General features: G+C 48.7%; 1 protein-coding gene across 2 annotated transcripts; it reads left to right on the top strand.

Moving 5' to 3' along the window:
• The first annotated feature begins 2,235 nt into the window (after positions 1-2,235).
• Positions 2,236-22,026, top strand: PLIN3 (perilipin 3). 2 transcript variants are annotated; one of them, XM_081499643.1, is made up of 8 exons: positions 2,236-2,299; positions 5,408-5,489; positions 9,591-9,789; positions 9,944-10,026; positions 11,141-11,438; positions 15,971-16,170; positions 17,461-17,586; positions 21,225-22,026. In XM_081499643.1, exons 2-8 carry the CDS (start codon positions 5,424-5,426, stop codon positions 21,564-21,566), a joined length of 1,314 nt encoding a protein of 437 aa, XP_081355769.1. In that variant the 5' UTR covers positions 2,236-2,299; positions 5,408-5,423; the 3' UTR covers positions 21,567-22,026. The 2 variants fall into 2 exon arrangements, with proteins under 2 accessions (XP_081355769.1, XP_081355771.1); XM_081499645.1 differs by having other exon boundaries at positions 21,228-22,026.
• Positions 22,027-26,199: the final 4,173 nt, after the last annotated feature.

The following is a 26,199-nucleotide window of genomic DNA, read 5'->3' on the forward strand; positions in this document are numbered from 1 at the left end:
TTTCCAGCTGTGTGACCTTAGACAAATCACTTCACGTCTCTGAGCTCTGCCCATCCCAGACCCATTCTCCTCCAGCTCTCTCCCTCTCCTCATTCTGCCTCAGTCAAATCATTTTTTAAAATATTTATTTAATTAATTAATTTGGCTGTGCTGGGTCTTAGTTGTGGCATGTAGGATCTAGTTCCCTGACCAGGGATCAAACCCAGGCCCCCTGCACTGGGAGCACAAAGTTGTAGCCACAGGACCACCAGGGAAGTCCCTCCACCAGGTTTTAACTGCATCTCCAATTCAAAGGTCCGTCTAGTCAAAGCTATGGTTTTTCCAGTATTCACTACAGATGTCAGAGTTGGACCATAAAGAAGGCTGAGTGCCGAAGAATTGATGTTTTCGAACTGTGGTGCTAGAGAAGACTCTTGAGAGTCCCTTGGACAGTAAGATCAAACCAGTCAATCCTAAAGGAAATCAACCCCGAGTACTCATTGGAAGGACTGATGCTGAAGCTGAAACTCCAATACTTCAGCCACTTGATGCGAAGAGCTGACTCACTGGAAAAGACCCTGACGCTGGGAAAGACTGAAGGCAAGAGGAGGAGGGGGCCACAGAGGATGAGATGGTTGGATGGCATCACTGACTCAATGGACACGAGTTTGGGCTAACTCTGGGAGATAGTGAAGGACAGGGAAGCCTGGCGTGCTGCAGTCCATGGGGTTGCAAAGAGTCGGACATGACTGAGCAACTGAACAATAACAACAACAAATTCACCAGGCATGGTCCAGCCTCAGGGCCTTTGCATGGGATGTTTCTATCATCAGAGATCTCCCCAGATTTCTCTGTGGCTCCCTCCTCTCCTCCCTCCTTTCTGTACTCAAATGGCACCCTAAAAGGCCACCCCTGTCTACCTTATTAAAAAGTGCAGCCCCCACATTCTCAATCCCAGTCCTTTGCTTTTCTTGGTAGCATTTACCACCACCTGACCCATTGTACATTCCACTCACTTATCTTGTTTATGGCCCATTCCCCACTGGGTGGTGAGCATCACAAGGCTGGGACCTGCCTTTTGCTCCCGGGCTCCCCACGCCCAGCACAGCAGCTCAGTAAGAACTGTCAAATGAATGAGTAGGAAAACGAATGGATGGGGGGAGAAGCATGCCACAAATATGAAACTTTTTCTTTGATAATTTTATATACCTGATTTAATCATTCTGGGGATTCAGACTCAGAAATCTGACAAGTTGCATGTAGTTACTTAAATATGTATGTTCAGTTTCTTGGTGTGCAATAGCCACATGGTGTTAGTGGCCACTATACTGGGTGGCACAGAGTTCGAGAACATTCCCAAAATCTCTGAAAACTCTATCACACAGCTCCATTGATTTTCATTTGGTCAAATTTTTTAAGAGGAAGGACACTTTGTCTAAGTCCGGAATCCCCATGGATCTGTGAATACCTTGGAGTGTCTCCCTCGGGGTTAAAACTCTGCTCCCTGGAGGAAAGGCAAGCTGTCAATTTTTTTTTTTTTTTTAGCAGAAGAACTTACCTTCTGCCTGGTCTCTAGGGCCATCTGAGTTTGAGACCTTGGTTTATAGACATAGAAAATAAAGTATTTGGGGGACTGGTGGTGGGGTGGGGGAATCCAAATGAAGCACCTTCAGGAGGGAGTTGATCCAGGAGTCAGAGATTCAAGGGTTGGCCCCTGCACTGTCCCTGGTTCCTGCTCCCTGGGCCTCGGCTTACTCAGCTGTAAAATGAGGTGATAAAGGGACACACAGTGTTGGGAGGATTGAGTGGCACGACACAGGTCAGGGAAAGTCGCTCATCATGCTAGAGGGGGCCGGCTCCATCACCCTCGTTCGGAGGGGTCGGGAAGGAGTGGTGGCGCCTCACAGACGGAGGCCTCACGCAATGATCTCTGAGTTCTCACAGCCTCGATTGGGTAAGGACAGGGGGCCCGAGGATCATCTCCCATCGCCGAGTTCCCAGGGTCCCAGACGGGGAGGGGGCTCTCCTGGGCTGGCTCCGGGGTCGTACAGGTGTCGCCAACTGGGTGCACGGTTGGGAGGGTGCGCGCACGGCCGCCCTAGTACAGCCTTTCCTGGACTTCACTTGTGGCTCCAACGTCCCTAGCCGGGCGAGGGGCGTGGCCCGGAGGCAGGCGGCCCCCAACCAGATTGGTCCTCCGACCCGTCACTCCCGGGCGCCCGCCCCCAAATATAAACGCTGGTCTTGGTCCGGCCCAGGACGGTTTGGGAGCTGGCCTTGAAGTAGTGGCCGCTGCGCCCTGGACGTCCCGCTGACCGCGGTGAGAGGCGAGGGGCCCCGATTGAGGTGGGGGCGGGGTCCGCTGAGTCCTGGGGTGCCCTAAAGGAGGTAGGGACAGGGAGGGCCTTCCTGGGGACTCTGCTCGTCTCCGCGGCCTGGGGAGGGGTCTCCAGCCTGGGCTGAGCACTCTTCCCTCCCGAGAAAAATTCAACTTCTGGAACAGGCTTAGACTTTCAGACTTTCTTCTCTCAATATCTAGGACTTTGGCGGGGAGGAGGCGCACGAAAGATCACCCTAGAAGTGGCAGCATGGGGCGGGGGGCTAAGTCCTCCGTCCCAAACCACATCCTCCTGCATTGGAGACAAGCCACAGCCCATTCCGCGTAGGAATTCCCCCCCAACCCCCACCAGGGGGGCAATCCCTCTGCCTAGCAAAGCCCCTTCCTCTCCAAATGGTTTTGGCGCCTGGGGACTTGGCCCCTCCCTTGCCCTCCTTCTGGCACCCCAGCTGACCCTGGGAGGTTCTGGGGCCAGTCCCGCCCCCTCCTCCCGCCCCCTTTTCCTGGGTGGATGTGGCCAGTGGATTGGACAAAGTGGCGGTGGGAAGGCCTACCCCTCATCTGAGTCCTCGGGACGTTCGTAAAACCAGAACCGAGGCTTGGGTTCCTTCTCGGGGGAACTCTGGAAGTTGGATCTTAGCATATCCTGGCTGCAGTTGGCCGGCTGCGGGACTCCAGTTTCAGCCAGTTCTTGCTCTCACAGCTTGGGCCCGCTGCAGGCAGGTTGCTGACCCCCAAGGACTTTTATGGGGGAGGAGGGGGTGTGATACCTGCATGGCTATCCTTGGTTAAACCGATTCCAGAGGCACTGGATGGACAAAACAGATTGGAGGGGGGACCTGTGTGCTGTCCAGGTGAACTTAGACTCTGGGGAAGGCGAGGGGAAGAACAGGAGTCAGGTGATGATCACCAGGGATGGATGTGCCTCTTCGCCCCATTTCCCAGGTGGAGGACCTTTGTACCAAGCAGAGCTCAATCCTGGCTGGTTTCACCAGTTTCTGTGTGGCAGACAGAGTGGTGTGAAATGGATCCATTTACTGAGCACCTACTACGTGCTAGGTCCCAAGCTAAGTGCACACGTGCAGTCTCTCCTCCAATCCGCAGGGACTCTGTGCTAGGAATGGTTACCCCCATTTCATAGATGTGGGAAGTGAGGCTCCAAGAAGGGGTGTTGCCTTCTTAAGCTCCCACAGCTAGCAAGTTGCAGAGCCGGGATTAGAACCCAGTTTGGACACCAGAACTGGTGCTCTCAAAACATCGGTTTGCTGGGTTCCACTGGTGTGTGTGCTTTTGCATGCTAAGTCACTTCAGCCATGTCCAACTCTTTGTGACCCCATGGACTGTAGCCTGCCAGGCTCCTCTGTCCATGGGATTCTCCAGGCAGGAACACTGGAGTGGGTTGCCATTTCCTCCTCCAGGGGATCTTTCTAACCCAGGGTTCTAACCCTCCTCTTCTATGTCTCCTGCCTTGGCAGGCAGGGTCTTTACCACTTCCCAGGTTCTGGGAAGCCCAGGTTCCACTTAGGGAATGGCAAACACAATGTCTGGAAGAAAATGCTCAGACTCAAGGTCAGGGGTTCATTCTAGGCTTCTCCTAGAATGACCTTGGGGGTCATTCATTGGGGGGGACTTCTCTGGCGGTCCAGCGGTTAAGACTCGGAGCTTCCACTGCAGGGGGCACAGGTTTGATCCCTGGTCAGGGAACATGCAGTGTGGTATGACGGAAAAAAAAAAAAGACCTGCTTGGGGAACCAGCCTTAAGGAAGGTTTAGCCCCATTTTACAGATAAGAGGACTGAGGTTATCAGGTTATGAGGTTATCAGCTCCTTGCCCACTTGCTCAGTATAGGTGGGGCTGGGACTCCTGAAATCTAATCTGACAGTGCTCTAGTTTTTTCACCTGGCCAGGAAAATGGAGCACACCTGTGGCTGCTGTCTTGCCTGCAAATGTGTGCATTAGATTCACCCAGGGAACCTCTCTTTTGATTTCCCCACATCCTTGAGACTGACTTGATGGACCTGCACTGGGGCCACGCATGGTCTCTCTAGCTTTTTTTTTTAAGGTTAACTTTTTTTTTTTGAACAGGTAATGTTATCTACTTGGCTCACAAGTCAGAGGCTTGCCCCAGCTACATGATCTTTCTTCCTGTGTCTCTTTAAAGATTTATGAGCAAAAACTTTAGCCCCACTCACACCTTTGGTCTCTTAACAATATCTTGTGTTAGTTGCTCAGTAGTGTCCAACTCTTTTGCGACCCCAAGGACTGTAGCCCGCCAGGCTCCTCTGTCCATGGATTCTCTAGGCAAGAATACTAGAGTGGGTAGCCATTCCCTTTTCCATGGCATCTTCCCAGATATGGGCTGTGTCAATTTTGTGTAGGTTTTACAGTCTTCAGCCACTGCCCTGGGCTACCACTGTTATCTATCTTTATTGCCCTTCTTTTCAGCAACACACACCTCTGTCCACGTGGCAGTTCCAGTGTGGGACTGTCCCCACAGTGAGGTTTCTGGGTTAAAGGGAAGATGTCTTGAAACCCAGTAGTAACTGACAACTTGCCAACTCCAGGGGTTTTGCACCATAATATTGATATAGGTGGGGCTTCCCAGGTGACTCAGCAGTAAAGAATCTACATGCCAATGCAGGAGACTTGATCCCTGGGTGGGGAAGATCCCCTGGAGAAGGAAATGGCAACCCACTCCAGTATTCTTGCCTGGGAAATCCCACGGACAGAGGAGCCTGGTGGGCTATGGTCCACAGGGTCACAAAGAGTTGGACACGACTGAGTGACTAAATGACAACAACAAGTGATACGGGTGAGCCCTTGGAGGGCTGTGTGCAGACCTTGCCCTTTAAGTTATGGCCCCAAGACCAGCTGCTTGAGCAGCAGCTGGGAGCTTGTTGGAAATGCAGACTTCTGACTTGATGAATCAGCACCATTTTGAACAGGCTCACAAGTGCATGTAATTGATCTAGAGGCAGAGTTCTAGGAAACTGGGGGGTAGGGGAGCCCTGAGGACAGGTATGAACCCAGACTTGCCCATGGAGGGAAGCGAGAAGCAGGCTGTACCCTGACTAGTCCTTCTGTTCACAGTGCGTGCTTCTGAGAAATGTCTGCTGATGAGACTGAAGCCACTGCCAGCACCCAGGTGACGGCAGAGGAACCGGTACAGCAGGTGAGGAAGGCCTGGGATCTGTGGGAGGAGCTTTCCCACACGGGGAGCCTTGGCAGGAGGCTGCTGGCAGCACAGGGGGGGTCGAGAGACACCCTTCCAAGTGGATCGAGTACTAGACCCTAGCAGGTACCTCATTAACAGGCAAAAGTGGGAGAACTTGGGGTTCCAAGGGCTCTTGGAAGAACAGAGGTACAGCTCTGTTTGAAACTGCCTGGCTCCCTCAGGCAGATCTTTCCTGTCTCTGCAGGTTCTCTTAGAATCCTCCTCCTAAGAAACTCAGTTTCTATTTCCACTTCTTCCCAGTTTAAATAAAATTCCCCCTGATAACATTTTTTTTTTTGGCCATGCCAGGACTCTTGGGATCTTAGTTCCCCAACCAGGGATTGAACCTGAGCCCTCAGCAGTGAACGCTAGGCGTCCTAACGACTGAACTGCCAGGGAGTTCCCCAAAGCCCCTTTTAATAAACAGCTCTTTAAAATTACCTAAATGATATTTTAAAGATAAGGTATCATTCACATACCATAATTGGAGAAGGAAATGGCAGCCCACTCCAGTGTTCTTGCCTGGAGAATCCCAGGGACGGCGGAGCCTGGTGGGCTGCCGTCTATAAGGTCGCACAGAGTCGGACACTACTGAAGCGACTTAGCAGCAGCAGCAGCAGTATTGATAGCATCTGTTGGTGCTCTGTTCCCTTTCTTTTTTTAAATTAATTTTTACTGAAGTATTTTGACTTCCCTGGTGGCTCTGTGTAAAGAACCCTCCTGCCAATGCAGGATGCAAGAGACGAGGGTTTGATCCCTAGGTTGGGAAGATCCTTTGGAGAAGGAAATGGCAACTCACTCCAGTGTTCTTGCCTGGAGTATCCTATGGACAGAGGAGCCTGGTGGGCTGCAGTCCATGGGATCACAAAAGAATCAGACATGACTTAGCGACTAAACAACAAGAGCAACAGTTGACTTTTATTTATTGATACAATTAATAATTAATACATTATTATTAATACAATTTATTAATACAATGTTGTTCATTGCTGCTATACAGCAAGGTGAGTCAGTTATATGTGTATCTATTGTTTTTTAGATTCTATTTTCATAGGTCATTACAGAATGTTGAGTAGAATTCTCTGTGCTATATAGTAGGTCCTTATTAGTTTTCTCATTCCTTTTTAAAAATTATGGTAAAATACACACAACATAAAAAGATACTATTTTAACTGTTTTGAAGTGTGCAGGTCAGTGGCATTAAGTACATTCACAGTATACAACCATCATCACTGTCTTATTCTAGAACTCTTTCCTCACCCCAAATCGAAACCCCACATCCACTAATAGTCACGCCCGTTCCCCTCTCCCCAAGCCCATGACAACCACTAACCTGCTTCCTGCCGATGGATTTACCTATTGGACATCTTGTATAAGTAAAATAAGTAGAATCATGTTTATGAAAGTAGAACCTTCTGGGACTTCCCTGATGGTCTCAGGACTTTGTGCTTCCACTGTAGGGGGTGAGGGTTCGATCCCTGGTCACGGAGTTGAGCTCTCACAAGCCACAAGGCACAGCCAAAAAAAAAGTAGAATCTTCTGCATTAGGTACCACATAAGTGGAATCATACAGTATTTGTCCTTCTGTGTCTCGCTTATTTCACTGAATAAAACGTCCTCAAGGTTTACCCGTGTTGTATCAGAATTTCCTTTTTAAGGCTGAATCCCATCCCATGTGTGCACGGACCACAGGACACTTGGCTTGCTTCCACATCTTAGCTATTGTGAATAATGCTTCTTTAACCATGGGTATCCAGGTATCTCTTTGAGATTCTGTTTTCAATGCTTTTGTCTATATACCGAGAAGTGGAACTGCTGGATCATATGGTAATTCCATTTTTAGTTTTTTGAGGATCACCATAATGTTGTCCATAGTGGCGGCATCATTTTGCTTTCCCACTAATGGCATACAAGGGCTTTAATGTCTCCACATTCCCACCATCACTTACTAATATCTGTTCATTTGATAGTAGCCATCACAGTGAGTGTGAGGTATGAGGTGGTATCTCATTGTAGTTTTGACTTGAATTTTCCTAACGAATTGTAATGTGGAGAGTCTTTTCTTGTACCTGTTAGCCCTTCGGAGGCTGTATTTGTGTGTGTGTGGTGTGTGTGTGTGTGTGTGTGTGTGTGTCTATGTCTGTGTGTCTGTGTGCGGGCTTTTCTCTAGCTGTGGCGAGCGGGGCTACTGTTCATTGCAGTGTGCGGGCTTCTCATTGCGGTGGCTTCTCTTGCTGTGGAGCACGGGCTCTAGGATGCAGGGCTCAGTAGTTTCAGCTCCCGGGCTCTAGAGCACAGGCTATTAGTTGTGGCTCATGGGCTTAGTTGCTCTGTGGCATGTGGGATCTTCCCAGACCAGGGATGGAACCTGTACCTTTGCATTGGCAGGTGAATTCTTTACCACTGAGCCAGCAGGGAAGTCCTTGGAGGCTATGAATTTTTAAAAACATGCTTTATACCACATTTTCTTTATCCATTCACCGATTCATGGACATTTGGATTTTTTCCATTTCTTGGCCATTGTGAATAGTGCTGGTGAAAACATTCATGTACAAGTCTTATGTGGACATGTGTTTTCCTGTCTCTAGGGTAGAATGATAGGAGCAGCATTGCTGGATTTTGTGGTAAATTTGTGATTAACTTCTGAAGAGACCTCCTGGGCAAACGCTGAAGGAGGACTGCCTGAGTCCAAGGTGCAGCTTTGCCATTGGCTAATTTTGTGACCTTGGATGACTTACTTAGCTTCTTCTTGCCCCAGTTTACCTGTCTGTAAAATTGGAATCATACTCCCAACCTCCTGGGACTGGCGATTGCACAAATTCTACAGGTAGCACCTATGAGACTTAAGTCTTCTGTATGCGTCTTCACATGGGTCATCTTTGCAACTCCTTTAGAACAGAAAAGACTTCTCATTTTATGGGTCAGAAAACTGAGGCTCACAAGGCCTCTCTGACTACTCAGTTCTCCTCTTGTAGGTTAAGAATGGCTATATTCAATACGTAAATGAATGGGTATAGCCATGTGCCAATAAAACTTTATTTACAAAAACCAGGTAGCATGGAACGTCATAATGTAGAAGAATGAGGTACTGACATGCAGTGCAATGTGGACGAAACTTGAAGATATGTTCAGTGAGGGAAACCAGGCTCAGAAGGACAGAGACTGTCTGATCCCACTCACAAGAAGTCCTTAGAGGAGTCAAATCCATAGAGACAGGTAGATGGTGAGGCCAGGGGCTAAGAGAGGGGGAGTCAGTGTTTAAAGGGGACAGAGTTTCAGTTTAAGAAGTTGAGAATCTGTGGACAGATGCTGGCAACGGCTACACAACAATGTAAGTATACTTAATGCCACTGAGCTGTGCACGTAATTATTTAAATGGTAAATTTTATGTGTATTTTACCATGATTTTTTAAAAAAGGAGTGAAGCACTGGCACACGCTACTACATGGATGAACCTGGAAAATGTCACTAAGTGAAAGAGGCCAGACACAAAAGGCCACGCGTGATTCCATTTTTTTGTGAAGTGTCCTGAACAGGCAAAAATCCACAGAGACGGAAAGTGGATTCATGGTTACCAGGGGCTGGTAGGCAAGGGTGTGACAGTCAATGACAACAAGTTTCTTTTGAGAGCGATCAATAAGTTCTGAAGTTAGGCAGTGAGAGTTACACAACCTTGTGAACACACTAAAACCCTCTGAATCGTGCATTTCAAACTGGTGGAATTCTATGACGTATGAACTAGATTTCAATAATGCTGTTAGAAAAAAAAAACAACACAGGCAAGAGAAAAAGCAGGTAGTGGGCCGGCCCTGGGAGTGGGATGGGGGGCATAGTTTACTGACGTCAGTTTTAGACTCGAGGTTCAGGACAGTGGGGTTCTCATGTCTTGTCACTGCCTGGCACACTGTGGGTGTCAACATCATGTTCAAAAGTGGGCTGCAGGGCCAAGATACAGGAAGCGCCTGGCGGAACCAGGGAGTTACTGGCTTGTGCAACCGAGTGAGTGCAGAGGGAGGGGGAGGCGAGTCACGTCCCCGGCCTGAGCCTCCCTGCCCATAGCCCAGCGTGGTGGACCGCGTGGCCGGCATGCCCCTCATCAGCTCCACCTGCAACATGGTGTCCGCCGCCTACACGTCCACCAAGGAGAGCCACCCCCACGTCAAGACTGTCTGCGATGCAGCCGAGAAGGGGGTGAAGACCCTCACGGCGGCTGCGGTCAGTGGGGCCCAGCCCATCCTGTCCAAGCTGGAACCCCAGCGTGAGTGAAGCCTGGGAGCCCATGGACCGTCCACTCCAGCCTATTTCCGGGTGGGGGAGGCGGGGCGGTGTCTGTGGACCCTCCCAGAGCCCCTGAGGGATGTACATGCACAGTAACTGTCAGCTGTCTATCTCCCCCACCCCCACCCCGGCAGTCACCTCGGCCAGTGAATACGCCCACAGGGGGCTGGACAAACTGGAGGAGAATCTGCCCATCCTGCAGCAGCCTCCGGAGAAGGTGACTAACCCCTTCCATGAGGGGCGGGGTGGGGAGGATGCTCCACTAAGACGGGGCCTACCTGGGTAGGGGGTCTGTGGTCTCAGCTTAACAGACAAATGTGACCGCATTTATTCTCCCACACCCTCCCCATTGGGCAGCTGGAGGATCATTCTGAATACCAGCCAGGTATGCCCAAAGACCCCTCGGGTCTTCCACCTTGCCCGGAGCAAAAGCCAGAGTGTTTCTGGTGGTCCCACCTGATCTGGCTCCACTTCCTCCCGACCCTCTATGCCCACCTCACTTGCTCCATTCTGTCGGCACTGGCCTCCGTCCTCCAGTTCAGTCACATCAGTGCCCACATGTATGGGACAGGGTGATGGATACAGAGCCCTTGCCTTCATGGAACTTTCATCTTGGGGAGGCAGGGGAAAGCAGAGACAGTGAACACACCCATCTCAGGGCTGCCTCAGCACCTTTGCACATGCTGTTCCTTCTCTGTGGATCAGGCTGCCCAGTCTCTGAACTTCCTATGCACATATTCTTTCTCTGCACCATCCAGTATGGAAACCAACAACCACATGTGGGTGTTCGGCCCTTAGAAGGTGGCCAGTATGAATGAGAAACTCAGTTACTAATTTTAATTATTTTAAATTTTATTTTTTATTTAATTTACTTTCTTTGGATTTTTTGATGTGGACTGGCTTTAAAGTTTTTATTGAATTTGTTAGTCTTGCTTCTGTTTTATGTTTTGGTTTTTTGGTCCCAAGGCATGTAGACAGACTGGATTAGGATCCACTATAATGGTCTCATTTTACCTTAATTACTACTTTAAAGTTCTCATCACTAAATACAGTCACATTCTGAAGCCCTGGGGGCTTCAGTACCCTTCAGCCCATAACACCATAGGAAGAAGTTGAGGCCCAGAGAGGTCAAGTGACTTGCCTGAGGATACACAGCTAGGCTATATCAAGCCATCCAGCCCCAGAGGATGTGATCTTAACTGCTCTCACCCTTCAGGATCACCCGGGAGCTGGAGCTCCTCGCTTCAACCCACCTAGAGGTTGGGGTGCAGGGGTGGGGGCACCCAGGTACGAAGGGAGAATGGAGATGCTGATGCTGGCCCTTCTTGTAGGTCCTGGCAGACACCAAGGAGCTTGTGTCGTCCAAGGTGTCAGGGGCCCGACAGGCTGTGTCCAGCACAGTGTCCAGTGCCAAGGACACTGTGGCCTCCCGAGTCACTGAGGCAGTGGACGTCACCCGGGGTGCTGTGCAGAGCGGCGTAGACTTGACCAAGTCCATGGTGACCAGTGGCGTCCACTCAGTCGTGGGCTCCCGTGTGGGCCAGATGGTGCTGAGCGGGGTGGACACAGTGCTGGGCAAGTCGGAGGAGTGGGTGGACAACCACCTGCCCATGACGGATGCTGAGCTCGGTGAGTGCAGGCCTTGACTCTGGGACCCCTCCCTAGACCATCTGATATGGTTCCCTCTTAGCCACCTGGAGTCTTTCCCTCACAGGCTCTCACCTGGTCCTTGCCACCTCTCCCCATCTGTCTCAGCCCAATCAGCCTGGTTCCTCTGCCCTGGTCCATGGTATCTGTCCTCCCTGAAGCAGCCTCCAGAGGGCACCTGGAGCACTCAGGTCAGGTCTCTCCTCTGCCTGCAGCCCTCCAGGGCTCTCATCTCCCTGTGGGTAACAGCCCCAATCCTCCTGGAAGCTCCCTTGTACTTACCCACCTGCCCTCATTCATTCTGGTCCAGCCTCACTGGCCTCCTTGCCCATCCTTGACCATGTTCCCACCCCGGGGCCTTTGCACTGGCCTTTTCTTCTACCAGGAACCCTTACATGACATCTAGATGGCTCGTTCCCTTCCACCTCCAGCTTTGTGCTCACATGCCACACACCCCCCACACCCCCCATAAGACCTCTAAAATCACACCATTCCTTGTTCATATTGTGTCCTGAAACCTCCCCTGGCTTGGCTCTGATTTTTCTCTCGTCATCAGTTTCACAAAGCAGAAGCTGTGTCCCCTGTCTGGTGCCCAGCAAGGTGCTCAAGTCCTTGAATAAAATCGCTGAAACTTCTCTGTCATTCTACCCACACCCAGGCATCTATTTGTTTGTTCAAACCTTGAGCACCGGTTATATGCCAAACCTGCTTCCAGGTTCTAGGGATATGTCAGTGATCAAAGTTCTGCCCTCATGGAACCTAAAGTCTCAAGGGTACAGAAATGATTAAAGGATACGTTTCTGAGGAGGTGACTTTTCCCTGAGGTATATGAAACTGTGCTGATGTCCGAGCCGAGAGACCAGGGGACAGGGTGGTGCCTGATGTGTGTGGGAGGAGCAGAGTGAGCCTGGGAGAGAGAGGGAAGAGGGAAGGGCAGGGAGGGTACGGGAGCAGATTGTGAAGGGCCTTGTGAGCCATGGGAGGGCGTGGGCTTTTACCCCTAGGGAGATGGGAACCCTGGAAGACTGTAAGCAGAGGGGGCGGGGCCTGACTCAGTGTTCACAGGCGCCCTCTGGTGGCTGCTATGGGAAAGACACTGTGGGGTGGGAAGCGGAGGAGACAGGTTCAGGTGACGCTGCTGGTCTAGGTGAGCTGTGATGGGGCTGGACCAGATGGTGGCAGGAAAAAACCAGGGGTGAAAGAGATGAGACAAAGCGGCCAGTCCTACTTGTGGTTTCATATACCTATGGCTCATGGAGTTGGCCTTGGCCCTGCGTTCGAGGCACAGCCATCCTTTGCACACTGTGCCGGGAACTTCCAGCCGTACCAGTGTTGCACACACCAGTGCCCGTGGCAACAAGGGTCCCCGAGGGCCACGTGTACCCAGACACCACGCTCCATCCAGGTGGGGCAGGGCCAATGATCTCAGGCCCTGCAGCTCCTGAGTTGAGGGTCTCATGTCACTTGGCCTTTGAGTTTTCAAAACTTGACCCTGCATCTCTTGAAGGAAGGGATCCAGCTGATGTCTTCCATCTTGCACCCCAAGTTCAGTGCCTGCTGGCCTCTCCTAGTGCTCAGACGGAGTAAGATGCAACTGTAAGTCTTGGTCAGCAGAAGGCAGGGGAAGACGCAGAGTTTGCAGGGAGGCAGGTTGTGAGCTAGGCCTGGGAGCCACTTCAGAGAACAGATCTATCTGACCAGCTTTGAGTTTCTGTGCTTTCTTTTGTGTCCATCTGCTAAGGATAACAGCTTCCCTGGTGGCTCAGTGGTAAAGAATTTGCTTGCCAATGCAGGAGATGTGGGTTGGATCTGTGGGTGGGGAAGATCCCTTGGAGAATGGAATGGCAACCTGCTCCACTAATCTGGCCTGGGAAATCCCATGGACAAAGGAACCTGGCGGACTACAGTCCAGGGGATCACGAGGAGTTGGACGCGACTTAGTGAATAAACAACAGCAACTAGGGATGAAATCACTGTGCAGATCGGTGCTTAAGGTGCTGGGGAGTCTGTGAGTTAAGGTGCTGTGTTATAGTTGGGATGCTACTCATGGGCTCCTGCCAGGAGAATAGCCCTGATCCCCCCATCTCCTGGGTCTCCCCTTTGCCAAGGGCACCTACCCCCTCCAGGGGCCCTGCCAGCTTGCTCCCACATGCCTGGATTCTGCCAGACAGTTCAGTTCAGTTCAGTTGCTCAGTCGTGTCTGACCCTCTGTGACCCTATGGCCTGCAGCACGCCAGGCTTCCCTGTCTGTCACCAACTCCCAGAGTTTGCTCAAACTCATGTCCATCAAGTTGGTGATGCCATTCAACCATCTCATCCTCTGTCATCCCCTTCCCCTGCGCTCAATCTTTCCCCGCATCAGGGTCTTTTCCAATGAGTCATTGCTCATTGGTCTTTTCCAATGAGTCAGTTGCCAGACAACCTTTGCCTAAATAACAAAGCTGCTTTCACTTCCAAGGGTAGACCTCCAGGGTTCCCAGAGGGCCGTGGAAAAGTTCTGACCAGTAGCCTGGGTTCAGAATGTTGTTGGTTTGGATTTAGTCTTTGCAGACCTGCCTTTGGTCAGGAGAATGGGGCAGGTTGTTTTTCCCAAGATGCCAACTTTTGTTTTCATTGCTTTTAAATGTCCCGGGTGTTTAGTATTTTTGTTCAGTTATTTGTTTGTTTTATACGTTGTATAATCCTTTTTTTGAAGTTTAAAAAACTTTTATTGAAATATAGTTGATTTACAATGTTGTGGTAGTTTCAAGTATACAGCAAAGTGATTCCATTTTACATACATATATGAATATATTCTTTCTTAGATTCTTTTCCATTAGAGGAAAAGAATATATTACAGGATATTGAGTATAATTCCCTTTGCTGTAGAGTAGGTCCTTGTTAGTTGTCTTTCTCATTTAGTTTTTACTTTTATTTATTTTTAAAAAATTTATTTATTTTATTTGGCTGTTCTGGGTCTTAGTTGCAGAATGCAGAACAAATCTTTGATTTTTGTCGTGGCAGGCAGGATCTTTAGTTGCAACAGGTAAACTCTCAGTTGTGGCATGTGGGATCTAGTTCCCCGACCAGGGATTGAACCTGGACTCCCTGCATTGGGAACTTGGAGTCTTAACCACTGGACCACCGGGGGGGGGTTCCTTTTTTTTTTTTTTTTAAATATAACTTTTTTTCAGGGGACCACATTTTCTTGACAGGCCAGGTAGTAAATAATTTGGGCTTTTTTGGGCCATACAGCCTCTGTTCCAACTATGCAACTCTGCCATTGTAGCACCGAAGCGTAGTCAGTAGGTAAATGAATGGGTATGACTGCATGTCAATAAAATTTTGTTGACAAAAGTAGGTGGCATTCAGCCCAGGGGCTGTATTTGCAGACCCTGCTATCGGGCATTTCAAATCCAGATAAGATTACTTACAAAACTCAAACTTTTAAGAACTACTGTATTAAAGTCTATAGGGAGCAGAATAAGATAGGATCAAACTATCAAGACAGATGGATTTCCATCTTGTTGCTTTCTAACTTTATGGGTATTTTCTGGACTAGACAGTCCTAACTTTTCCTTAACTACTGTGACGATGGTTCTCTTGTGGCTCAGACTTCTCCCGTCAAGTATCATGGTTAAGAACTTGGGGCCTGGCGTCAAATCTTGACTTGTGGAGCCCCAGTTGTGTGACCTTTGGCAAGTCAATTAATCTCTCTGAGCCTCTGTTTCCCCATCTGTAAAAATGGGATGACAGTGCTTCCGTATTAGAGCTGTTTAGATTTAACAAGAATACATGTGAGGGACTTGCCTGGTGGTCCAGTAGTTAATAATCCAGGCTCCCAGTGTAGGGGGCACAAGTTTGATTCCTGGCTGGGGAACTAAGGTTCCCGAATGCCGCCCAGCATGGCCAGAAAGAAAAAAAGACAAAACAGAATGCATGCAGAGCACCTAGAACGTTGCAAAAGATTGACCACTGTTAATACATGCTAGGACCTATACAGGCAGGATTGGCCAACTTTGTTTGTAAAGGATCAGATAATGAATATATTTTTAAAAATATTTATTTATTTATTTGGTTGTACGGGGTCTTAGTTGCAGCACACGAGATCTTTAGTTGAGGGATGCAAACTCTTGGTTGCAACATGTGGGATCTAGTTCAGGCCCCCTGCATTGGGCACAGAGTCTTAGCCACTTAACCAGGAATTCCCAGATAATATTTTGATCTCTGCAGGCTAAGAGGCCACATACTCTGCCGCTATAGTTTGAAAGCAACTGTAGACAGCGTATAATGAACATGCACAATTGTATTCACGGGTTGGATCATATAAAACTGGAGTCAGGGCAGATACGGTCCAAGGGTCGTAGTTTTCAGACCCTCACATTAGTCTAAGGCCTCTTAATCCCAGAATATTTGGCCCCCATCCTACCCATTTCGCAGATGAGGAAAAAGCCAAGGCAGGGAGATCCTTTTACACTTGCAGACCAGGGCATAAACTCTGCCTTCGCCATGCTTCCCCTGCCTCCCCACCACAGCCCGCCTCGCCACGTCTCTTGAGGGCTTCGACATCGCCTCCGTGGCCCAGCAGCGCCAGGAGCAGAGCTACTTCGTGCGTCTGGGCTCCCTGTCAGAGAGGCTGCGCCAGCGGGCCTACGAACACTCTCTGGGCAAACTGCAGAACACCAGGCAGAGGGCACAGGAGGCCCTGCACCAGCTGTCACAGACTCTTATCCTGGTGAGGTCCATGGTGAGGGGGTTGGGTGGGGAGGGCAGTGGCAAGCAGCATATGCACCAGTGAGCCCGCCCCAAGCCTGGTGGCTTATTCCTCCCCATTCTGCATATCTGCTTGGGCCGGCTCATACGGTTGCAGTCCTGGTTGAGTTTGCTGGGGCTGCTGTAACCAAGTACCCTGAACGGGGCAGCTTAAACAACACACATTTATCTCCTCACAGTTCTAGGGACTGAGAGTTCAAGATCAAGATGTCGGTAGGGTTGGTTCTTTCTGATGCTTCTTTCCCTGGCGTGTGGATGCTGTCTTCTCTCTGTGTCCTCACCTGGTCATCCCTCTCTGCATCTATGTCCTAACATCCCCCTTTAAAAAAAAATTCATTCATTCATTTATCTTCTTTTTGGCCATGCTGTGCGTCACGCAGAATCTTAGTTCCCTCCCCAACCAGGAATTCAACCTGTGCCCGCTGCAGTGGAACCTCAGAGTCTTAATCACTGGACCACCAGGGAAGCCCACCTAATAGCCCCTTTTTATTTAAGGACACCAGTCATATAAAAATGTTGTTGTTGTTCAGTCACTAAGTCATGTCCAACTCTTTGTAACCCCATGGACTATAGCACACCAGGCTTCCTTGTCCTTCACTATCTTCCATAGTTTGCTCAGATTCATGTCTATTGAGTCGATGATGCCATGCAACCATCTCATCCTCTGTGACCTCAACCTTTCCCAGCGTCAGGGTCTTTTCCATTGAGTCGGCTCTTCACATCAGGTGGCCAAAGTATTGGAGCTTCAGCTTCAGCATCAGTCCTTCCAATGAATATTCAGGGTTGATTTCTTTTAAGATTGACTGGTTGGATCTCCTTGCAGTCCAAGGGACTCTCAAGAGTCTTCTGCAACACAATTCGAAGGCATCACTTCTTCAGCACTCAGCATTTTTTATGGTCCAACTCTCACATCTATACATGATTACTGGAAAAACCACAGCTTTGACTATATAGACCTTTGTTGGCAAAGTGATGTCTCTGCTTTTTAATATACTGTTTAGGTTTGTCATAGCTTTTCTTCCAAGAAGCAAGCATCTTTTAGGTCCACCCTAATGACCTCATTTTAGCTTAATCACTTCTTTGAAGACCTGTCTTCAAATGCAGTCACATCCTAAGCTCCTAGGGTTCAGGGCTGAACCGCGTGGGCTCCCTGTGGATTCCTGCCTCTCCCAGCATTCCTGTGGATCTCCAGGGGCTCTGCCAGCTTTCTTCAAGCCCTGAGGCAGCCACTGTCTGTCTCCCTCTGCCCCAGATGGAAACCGTCAAGCAGGGCGTCGATCAGAAGCTGGTGGAGGGTCAGGAGAAACTACACCAGATGTGGCTTGGCTGGACCCAGAAGCGGCTGCAGGGCCCGGAGGAGGACACGGCCAAGCCAGAGGTACCCACCGGGGGTGGCACTGGGTGCTTGGGGCCCTGGCTCCCCTCTCCACACACTTTCCCCAGCCTCTCCTCCCATTAACTGCCTTCAGGACCTGATGACAACTCCTCCAGGATGCCTGCCTGGATTTCTACTCTTGGGTGCACATGGTGCTTCTGAACCACAGAGCACTTGATTGGGATGGGTCTCTACCTGCTGAATTCTAAGCCATGCTCCATTTTCTTGAGTCCTGACTCCTCAGGCTTCCCAGGTGACTCAGTGATAAAAGAATCTGCCTGCCAATGCAGGAGGCGCAGGAGATGCCGGTTCAATCCCTGGGTCAAGAAGATCCCCAGGAGGAGGAAATGGCAATCCACTCCAGTATTTTGGCCTGGAAAATCCCATGAACAGAGGAGCTTGGCCGACTACAGTCCATAGGGTCACACAGTCAGACACGACCAAATGACTCCTCTCCCCCATCCCAGTGTCCCATCACATCCTTCATATTTACCCTCCAGGCTCCTCATGACAGTTTCTCACTAACACGCTCTGGCCCCTCCGGTCCATTGCAAGCACTGGTCTCTTGAACGAGCCCTGACTTTTGCCACCTGTACTGTCACTCATCCAAGCTTTCGCTGAATTGCTGCCTTAAACAATTCTCATGCCTCATTCTCAATCATAGCCTCTCTGTGTTAGGAACTCTTTTAATATCCTAGCACTGTAGGTCCTCAGCCTAACCTTGCTGGGCCTCAGTTTCCCCATCTGTGGATGAGGTGCAGGACCATCTGCAGGGTCATTAAGGTGAAATGAACATATGGGTTTACAGCAGTATTTGAGTCACAACAGCCACAAAGTGGAACAGCCCAAATGTCCATCAGCAGGTGATGTATCACAAAATGTGGTCCTTCCACACACGGGAGCATCACTGAGCTGTGAAAAGGAGGGAAGCCCGACACTCACTACCATGTGGATGGACCCTGAGAACACAATGCTTAGTGAGAAGCAGACACAGAAGGACACACAGAGTGGCATTTCATTGATGGGAAACGTCCAGAACAGGCCGATCTCTTGACACAGAGAATGGATAAGTGGTTGTTGGGAGCTGGGAGAGGGGTAAGTGGGGAGGGAGTTTCTTTTTCTTTCGTTTTTTTTTTCTTTTTTTGGTCAAGCCAGGAGGCTTATGAGATCTTAGTTTCCTGACCAGGGATCAAACCTGTTGACCAGGGATCAAACCTGTGGCCCTGGCAGTGAGAGCTCAGAGTCCTAACCACTGGAACACTGGACCACCAAGAAATTCCCTTTTTTTTTTTGGAGCTTCCTTTGGGGTGATGGAATGTTCTGAAATTAGGTAGAAGGGCTGGTTGCACTACCTGGTGAATGTACTATAAAAAAAAAATCACTGAATTGTTCACTTAAAAGCATGAGTTTCCTGGTATGTGAGTTATTTTACACACACACACTGACACATAAGGCACACAGTGTTAAAAAAATGATATTTCTAAAGATATTGTGAGTATCTCTGTAAAACTGTTGCACATTCAGACCCTAACCACTTAAAACCATCTCCCCAACCCCCCAGTTGCTGAACAGAAAATAGATACTGATCTTGGCAGCACCTCCTGGCCAGGTTCAAAGCTAGAGTCCTCAGCTGACCAGGCTCAGGGCAGTCTAGGGTCCCTGCCTGCTTTGATTTCCTCCCCAAACTCAGGAATTTTCAAGGACTCTTATCTCCACCATGGTCTTCCCCACTGTTTACAACTTCTGCCTCAAAAGTTCTTCCAGACCTTCTCATTGAAAAAAAAACAAAACACTTTTTCAAAAACAAATTTATTGAGGTATAAAATTCAATATCTTGTATTTTAAAAAAGTTTTGAGGGAATTCCCTGGTGGTCCAGCATGTTAAGGACTCAGGACTTTCACTGCCATGGCCCCAATACAATCCCTGGTTCAGGGAACTAAGATCTCACATGCTGTGCGATGAGACCAAAATTAAATAAAGAAGTTTTGAGATATAATTCACATACTGTACAACTGACCCATTTAAAATGTACAATTTAGTGGTTTGTAGTATATTCATGGGTTGTGTGACTATCAACTGTGTTAATAATTCAGAGCATTCCCATCACCCCAAGAGGAGACTGTCTCCCCAGTATTATAACACCCTGTTTCTATCTTCCTCCATGCCCTGGAAACAGCAAATGTACTTTGTCTGTATGGATATTTCATGTCAGTGGAATCATACACCATGTGGACGTCTGTGTCTGGCTTCTCTCACTGAACATCGTGTCCTTAAGGTCCATCCACGTGGCAGCAAGTGTCAGGGCTTCACCCCTTTATGTGGCGGAAGAACATCACGATGTGTGAATGAACCACATTTTGTGTCCCCATTTGCCAGCAGATGGGCATTTAGGTTGTTTCCGCTTTCTGGGGCTGTGAATAACACCCTTTTGAGCATTTGTGTCCCAGTCTTGGCACAGACATGCATTTTCTTTTCTCTTGGGCGGAAGTCTAGGGGGTGGAATTGCTGAGTCAAGTGGTTACTTGGGCTTACAGTTTACCATTTTGAGGAACTGTCAGACTGTCTCCCAGAGTGACTGCTGCGCTCCAATTTATGAGGGTTCCAATTTCTTCCCATCCTTGCCAGCGCCTGTTCAATCTTTTTTTTTTTTTTCTCAAATTTATTTGGCTGTTCCGGGCCTTAGTTGTGCCACTCAGGATCTTGAGTTATAACATTCAGGATCTAGTTCCCTGACCAGGAATGGAACACGGACCCCTTGCATTGGGAGCCTGGAGTCTTAACCACTGGACCACCAGGGAAGTCCCATATATGTCTTTTTTTAAAACAATTTTTTTTTTTTTGGCTGTGCTGTTTGTTTGCTGTTGCACGGACTGTCCCTGGTTGCAGCAAGTCGGAACTACTCTTTGTTTTGGTGCATGGGCTTCTTTCTGCAGTGGCTTCTTTGGTTGCAGAGCACAGGCTCTGGGGTGCACGGGCTTAGTTGCCCCGAGGCATGTGGGAACCTTCCCAGACCAGGGATTGAACTGGTGTCCCCTGCTTTGGCAGGCAGATTCTTAACCACTGGACCACCAGGGAAGCCCCCATATCTGTCTTTTTTTGACCCAAATCATCCCACTGTGGGTGAGGTGTGTCTCATCGTGGGTTTGAACCACACTTTCCTGATGTCTAATGAGGTTGAACATATTTTCATGTGCTTATTGGTCTGCGTATCGTCTTTGAAAATATCTCTGTGCCTGTTTTTCAATTTAACTGGTGATTATCTTTCACAGTTTGAAACTCAAAGCGCTGGTATTCTGAAAGGCTTTCCCCAGGGTGGGTGGAATACCCCCATTTCCTCTTTCCTGATCTTTAGATCCTGTCATTATTGCTCAGTCGTGTCAAAAGTCATGTCTGACTCTTTGCCACCCTGTGGACTGTAGCCCTCCAGGCTCCTCTGTCCATGGGATTTTCTCAGGCAAGAATACTGGCATGGGTTGCCATTTCCTTCTCCAGGGGATCTTCCCGGCCCAGGGATCGAACCCACATCTCCTGCATTGGCAGGTGGATTCTTTACCGCTGAGCCACCTGGGAAGCCCCTTGAGTCCTGTTACCCCCAAAGCAAAGGGTCTTGATGTCACACCCCCACCCTGCCCCTTCTCAGCAGGTCGAGTCCCAGACACTCGCCATGTTCCGTGACATCACCCAGCAGCTCCAGACCACCTGTGCCTCGCTGGGCTCCAGCCTCCAGGGTCTGCCCGCCCACATCAAGGACCAGGCGCTACAGGCTCGCCAGCAGGTAGAGGACCTCCAAGCCACCTTCTCTGGCATCCACTCCTTCCAGGATCTGTCCAACAGTGTCCTGACACAGAGCCGCGAGCAGGTGGCCAGGGCCCGAGAGGCCCTGGACCACTTGGTGGAGTATGTGGCTCAGAACACACCCATCATGTGGCTGGTGGGCCCCTTCGCCCCCGGAGTCGTCGAGAAAGCCCCAGAAAAGAAATAGGAGAGGCTGGAGGAGGGCTCAGAGGGCTCTGGCCTTCTCTGAGGGGCCAGCGAGTGACAGGGGACCCCTCACTGGGAACGGACCTCAGGAAGCTGAGGTCCTCAAATCTGACCTGTCCCTCATCCTGTTCATGCTTGGAGGAAGCGTGTCCTGAGCATCACATCTGTCATTAGGACAAGATTTCCAGGAAAAAATTTTTTTTTCTAGAAGGTTCCAATTTTTTTTTTTCTTTCTTAAAAACTAGGAATATAATTCGTACATCCCACACCCTTTTTCCACATTGATTCCCCTGGTTATCAGCCTTAAGCTAGTGGACTTGGACCTCTGGGAGGTGGGCCTCTTAGAGGTGAGGTGGAAGCAGGGCAGCTGACATTCGGCTCAGGCCTGCCCAGCAAGCCCTGGGTCCGGGAGGCTTACGTGTTGCCTTAATAAATTTTACCTGCAAAGTCCAGGCCTCGTATATATGTGTATATGTGTATGTATGTGTGTGGTTTTTTTATTTTTCAGCAGCTGAACAACTCTGGAGTCTCTGTATGGCCTTCTTGGGCTGTGGGGGTCTTTCATCTCCCACCAACTCACCTGCCAGAGTCTTGCCCCCTTTGTCACGTCCCAGGCAGCCAGTGGAAGGGAGAAGCCTACTGCTTTTCTGTACTGGGCCTTCCCAGGCATGTGGGGGAACCGTGTGACCCCTGAAAGATGCAGATGACCTGATTTCTCACATGGCAAAGGAGACTTTGCAAATGGGATTCAATTAACAGATTACTGACCAGACATATTAATATGTCTTTTTTAACCTGAACATTATTGACTGGAGACGTATCAGTATGTTTTTAGAGAATGATACCATTATTATCAAACTTCCCTGGTGGCTCAGGTGGTAAAGAATCCACCTGCCAATGCAGGGGACATGAGTTTGATCCCTAGGTCTGAAAGACCCCCTGGAGAATGGAATGGCAACCCACTCCAGTGTTCTTGCCTGGAGAATCTTGTGGACAGAGGAGCCTGGCAGACTACAGTCCCTGGCGTTGTAAAGAGTCAGACACGACTGAGCGATTAACACACACATACACACACACATATATATACATATAAATTATATATATAAAAAAGACTCTAGACTTCTGACCTCTAGAACTGTCAGATGATAATGTGTGTGGTTTCCAGCCCCTGTGTTTGTGGCCATTTATTACAGCAGGCTCATGGAATTTGTCCTGGCTTTGAGGAATTCAAGGTTGCCAGTTTGGAGTTTCCAAAATTTCTGTCCATTTCTGGGACTGGCCATGTTCCCACTGCTGTGCTAATATTTGCTTACAGAGAAAACACAGCAACCAAATTCCCTACCCACTTTGGCCCAGCTCCATTCCATACGCTTCACATACAAACCTTTTTGGTCTTGTGCTTTATTTCATTTCATTTAAATTATTTTTAGGCTGTGCCGTGTGGCATGTGGGATCTTAGTTCCCCTGCCAGGGCTCGAACTCAGGCACCCTGCATTGGGAGTATGGAATCTTGACCACTGGACTGCCAGGGAAGTCCCTGGTATTGAGCTTTACAGATGAAGCACACAGTGGGGAAGGGTCCACCTACTGTCAACCATGTTGGTGATTGCAGGACTTTGTGCTCATTCTGATATGCTCCCAAGGGCTCAGCATCCTGTGCTGACCTGGCCATGCTGGACTCCAGCTTGGTGATGGGACGTGGGTTCACTGGCCAGCTCCTTGGTCCCTGCTGTGTGACCCTGGGTGGGGTCTTTTGCCTCGCTAGCCCTCAGTTTCATTGATAACCGGCTCAGTGTAGTTCTGTGCAAAGAGTCTGTGGAGTGGTGTACTTAAAGATCCTAAGATCAGGACCTCCTTGGTGGTCCAGTGTTTAAGACCTTCATCTTGCAACACAAGGGGTGTAGGTTCAATCCCTGGTCGAGGAGCTAAGATCCCACATGCCTTGTGGCCAAAAAAACCAAAATATAAAACAGAAGCAATGTTGTAACAAATTCAATAAAGACTTTAAAAATGAATCACATCAGGGGCTTCCCTGATGGCTCAGTGGTCAAGAATCTGCCTGCCAGTGCAGGAGACATGGGTTCGATTCCTGGTCCAGGAAGATCCCACGTGCCAGGGCGCAACTAAGTCCACATGCCACAACTACTGAGCCTGTGCTCTGGAGCCCTTGAGCTGCAACCACTGAGCCCACGTGCCGCAACTACTGAAGCTCAGACACCCTAGTGCCCATGCTCTGCAACAAGAGAAGCTACTGCAATGAGAAGTCTGTGCACTGCAACTAGAGTCTAGCCCCTGCTCACCACAAATAGAGAAAAGTCTGAGCAGCAAAAGAGACCCAGTGCAGCCAAAAATAAATAAATAAATAAAATTACATTAATAAAAGAATATTGCATTGTGTATTTGAAAGTTGCTGAGAGTAAGTCTTAAAGTTCTCATCACAAGAAAAGAAAAGTGTTTAACTATGTGAGATGATAGATGTTACCTAGACATATTGTGGTCTTTTCACAATATATTGCTAGTATATTGTGTGTGTTAGCCACTCAGTCTTGTCCAACTCTTTATGACCCCATGAACTGTAGCCCGCCAGGCTCCTCTGTCCATGGAATTCTCCAGGCAAGAATACTGAATTGGGTAGTCATTTCCTTCTCCAGGGGATCTTCCTGACCCAGGGATCAAAGCCGGGTCTCTGGCATTGCAGGCAGATTCTCTACCATCTGAGCAACCAGGGAAGCCCAATATATACATACATCAAATCGTTATGTTGTACGCCTAAGTTTAATGCTATATTGTACGTCAATTATTTTTCAAAAATAAAAAAACAAAAGATTAAACATTTTGGGGTAGTAGTAAGAAAAAGAACACATAAAAATAAATTCAAAATTTGATGCCATGGAAAATTTGCCTGTCAACTCTTAGAAATGAATACTTGCTGTGTGTCAGGCACTGTGGTAAAATGATTTAGAGTAAAAGTCTGCAAACCAGCCTGAGGGCCAATAATATCCAAAGAATTTGTCTGTTGGCATGACTCATAAGCTAAGAATCTGTACATTTTTAAAGCAAAATTACACAATGGATACCTCCTGTATCCTGCAAAGCTGAAAAGACTTACTATCTAATCCTTTACAGGGATAGCTTGCCAACCTGCTTGAGACCACTGTAGTGGCCTTCTTCCTGTTCCATCTTACTGCTTAGACTGAACTGTTTCTCCCAGTACATAAAGATGGGAACAAGGATGAATTACTGATATTCACAAGGATGTGGTTGAAACTCACAGGCATGATGCTGAGGGAAAGAAAGCAGATGCAAACACACCTACTCACTGGTTCTCTTTTGATGAAGTTTCAAAAACAAAACTAGAGCTATGATGAGAGAAACCAGGCAGGCAGTTGTCCTGTGGGTAGGGACAAAGAAGGGGACCTTGGAGACCTGTAGCAGTTGGAATCACCTCTAATATATCTTGGTAAGGAAGTTGGTTACAGGGAGTGTGTGAAATATGAAGGGCTTCCCTGGTGGCTCAGACGGTAAAGAATCTGGCTGCAAATGTAGAAGACCCAGATTTGATCCCTGGGTCGGAAAGAGTGTGTACATGCCCCAAAACCCACTGAGCTGTCCCTTTAAGCTTTATAGACTTCAGTGCTTGTGAATTACACATCAATACAAATTAAGAAAGAGAAAGTAGCATGGTGGTGGAGATGTGGGAAGTAAGCCCTTCGGTTCACTTCTGGGGGGAGTGCAAACAGGGATACTCTTTTGGACAAAAAAAACCTCTGGCAGTGTTTAGTAAGAGTGAGAGTGTTTCTTCTCCATGTCTGAAAAGATCCAGAAGTTCCTGTTCTTTGCAGTTACCCTAGAAACTCTTAGAAACCCTTTCAGTGAAGTCACCTAGTCCTTTTTTTTTTTGACCCCAGTTCAGTTCAATCGCTCAGTTGTGTCCAACTCTTTTCGAACCCATGGACTGCAGCTCTCCCAGGCTTCCCTGTCCACCACCAACTCCCGGAGTTTACCCAAACTCATGTCCATTGAGTTGGTGATGCCATCCAACCATCTCATCCTCTGTCATCCCCTTCTCCTCCTGCCTTCAATCTTTCCCAGCATCAGGGTCTTTTCAAATGAGTCAGCTCTTCACATCAGGTGGCCAAAGTATTAGAGTTTCAGCTTCAACATCAGTCCTTCCAATGAACACTCAGGACTGATCTCCTTTAGGATGGACTAATTGGATCTCCTTGCTGTCCAAGGGACTCTCAAGAGTCTTCTCCAACACCACAGTTCAAAAGCATCAATTCTTCGGTGTTCAACTTTCTTTATAGTCCAACTCTCACATCCATACATGACCACTGGAAAAACCATAGCCTTGATTAGACGGACCTTTGTTGGCAAAGTAATGTCTCTGCTTTTTAATATGCTGTCTATGTTGGTCATAACTTTTCTTCCAAGGAGCAAGCGTCTTTTAATTTCATGGCTGCGGTCACCATCTGCAGTGATTTTGGAGCTGAAAAAAATAAAGTCAGCCACTTTTTCCACTGTTTCCCCATCTATTTTCCATGAAGTGATGGGACCGGATGCCATGATCTTAGTTTTCTGAATGTTGAGCTTTAAGCCAAATTTTTCACTCTCCTCTTTCACTTTCATCAAGA

The sequence above is a fragment of the Giraffa tippelskirchi genome, chromosome 6 (assembly GCF_054371585.1).
Source record: "Giraffa tippelskirchi isolate mGirTip1 chromosome 6, T2T-mGirTip1v1.2.pri, whole genome shotgun sequence".
NCBI classification, from domain to species: Eukaryota; Metazoa; Chordata; class Mammalia; order Artiodactyla; family Giraffidae; genus Giraffa; species Giraffa tippelskirchi.

Coding starts and splice junctions, on each gene's coding strand:
- PLIN3 (XM_081499643.1), top strand. CDS start 5,424: ATGTCTGCTGATGAGACTGAAGCCACTGCCAGCACCCAGGTGACGGCA. Junction 5,490..9,590: donor CAGAGGAACCGGTACAGCAG/GTGAGGAAGGCC, acceptor CCCTGCCCATAG/CCCAGCGTGGTGGACCGCGT. Junction 11,439..15,970: donor CATGACGGATGCTGAGCTCG/GTGAGTGCAGGC, acceptor TCCCCACCACAG/CCCGCCTCGCCACGTCTCTT.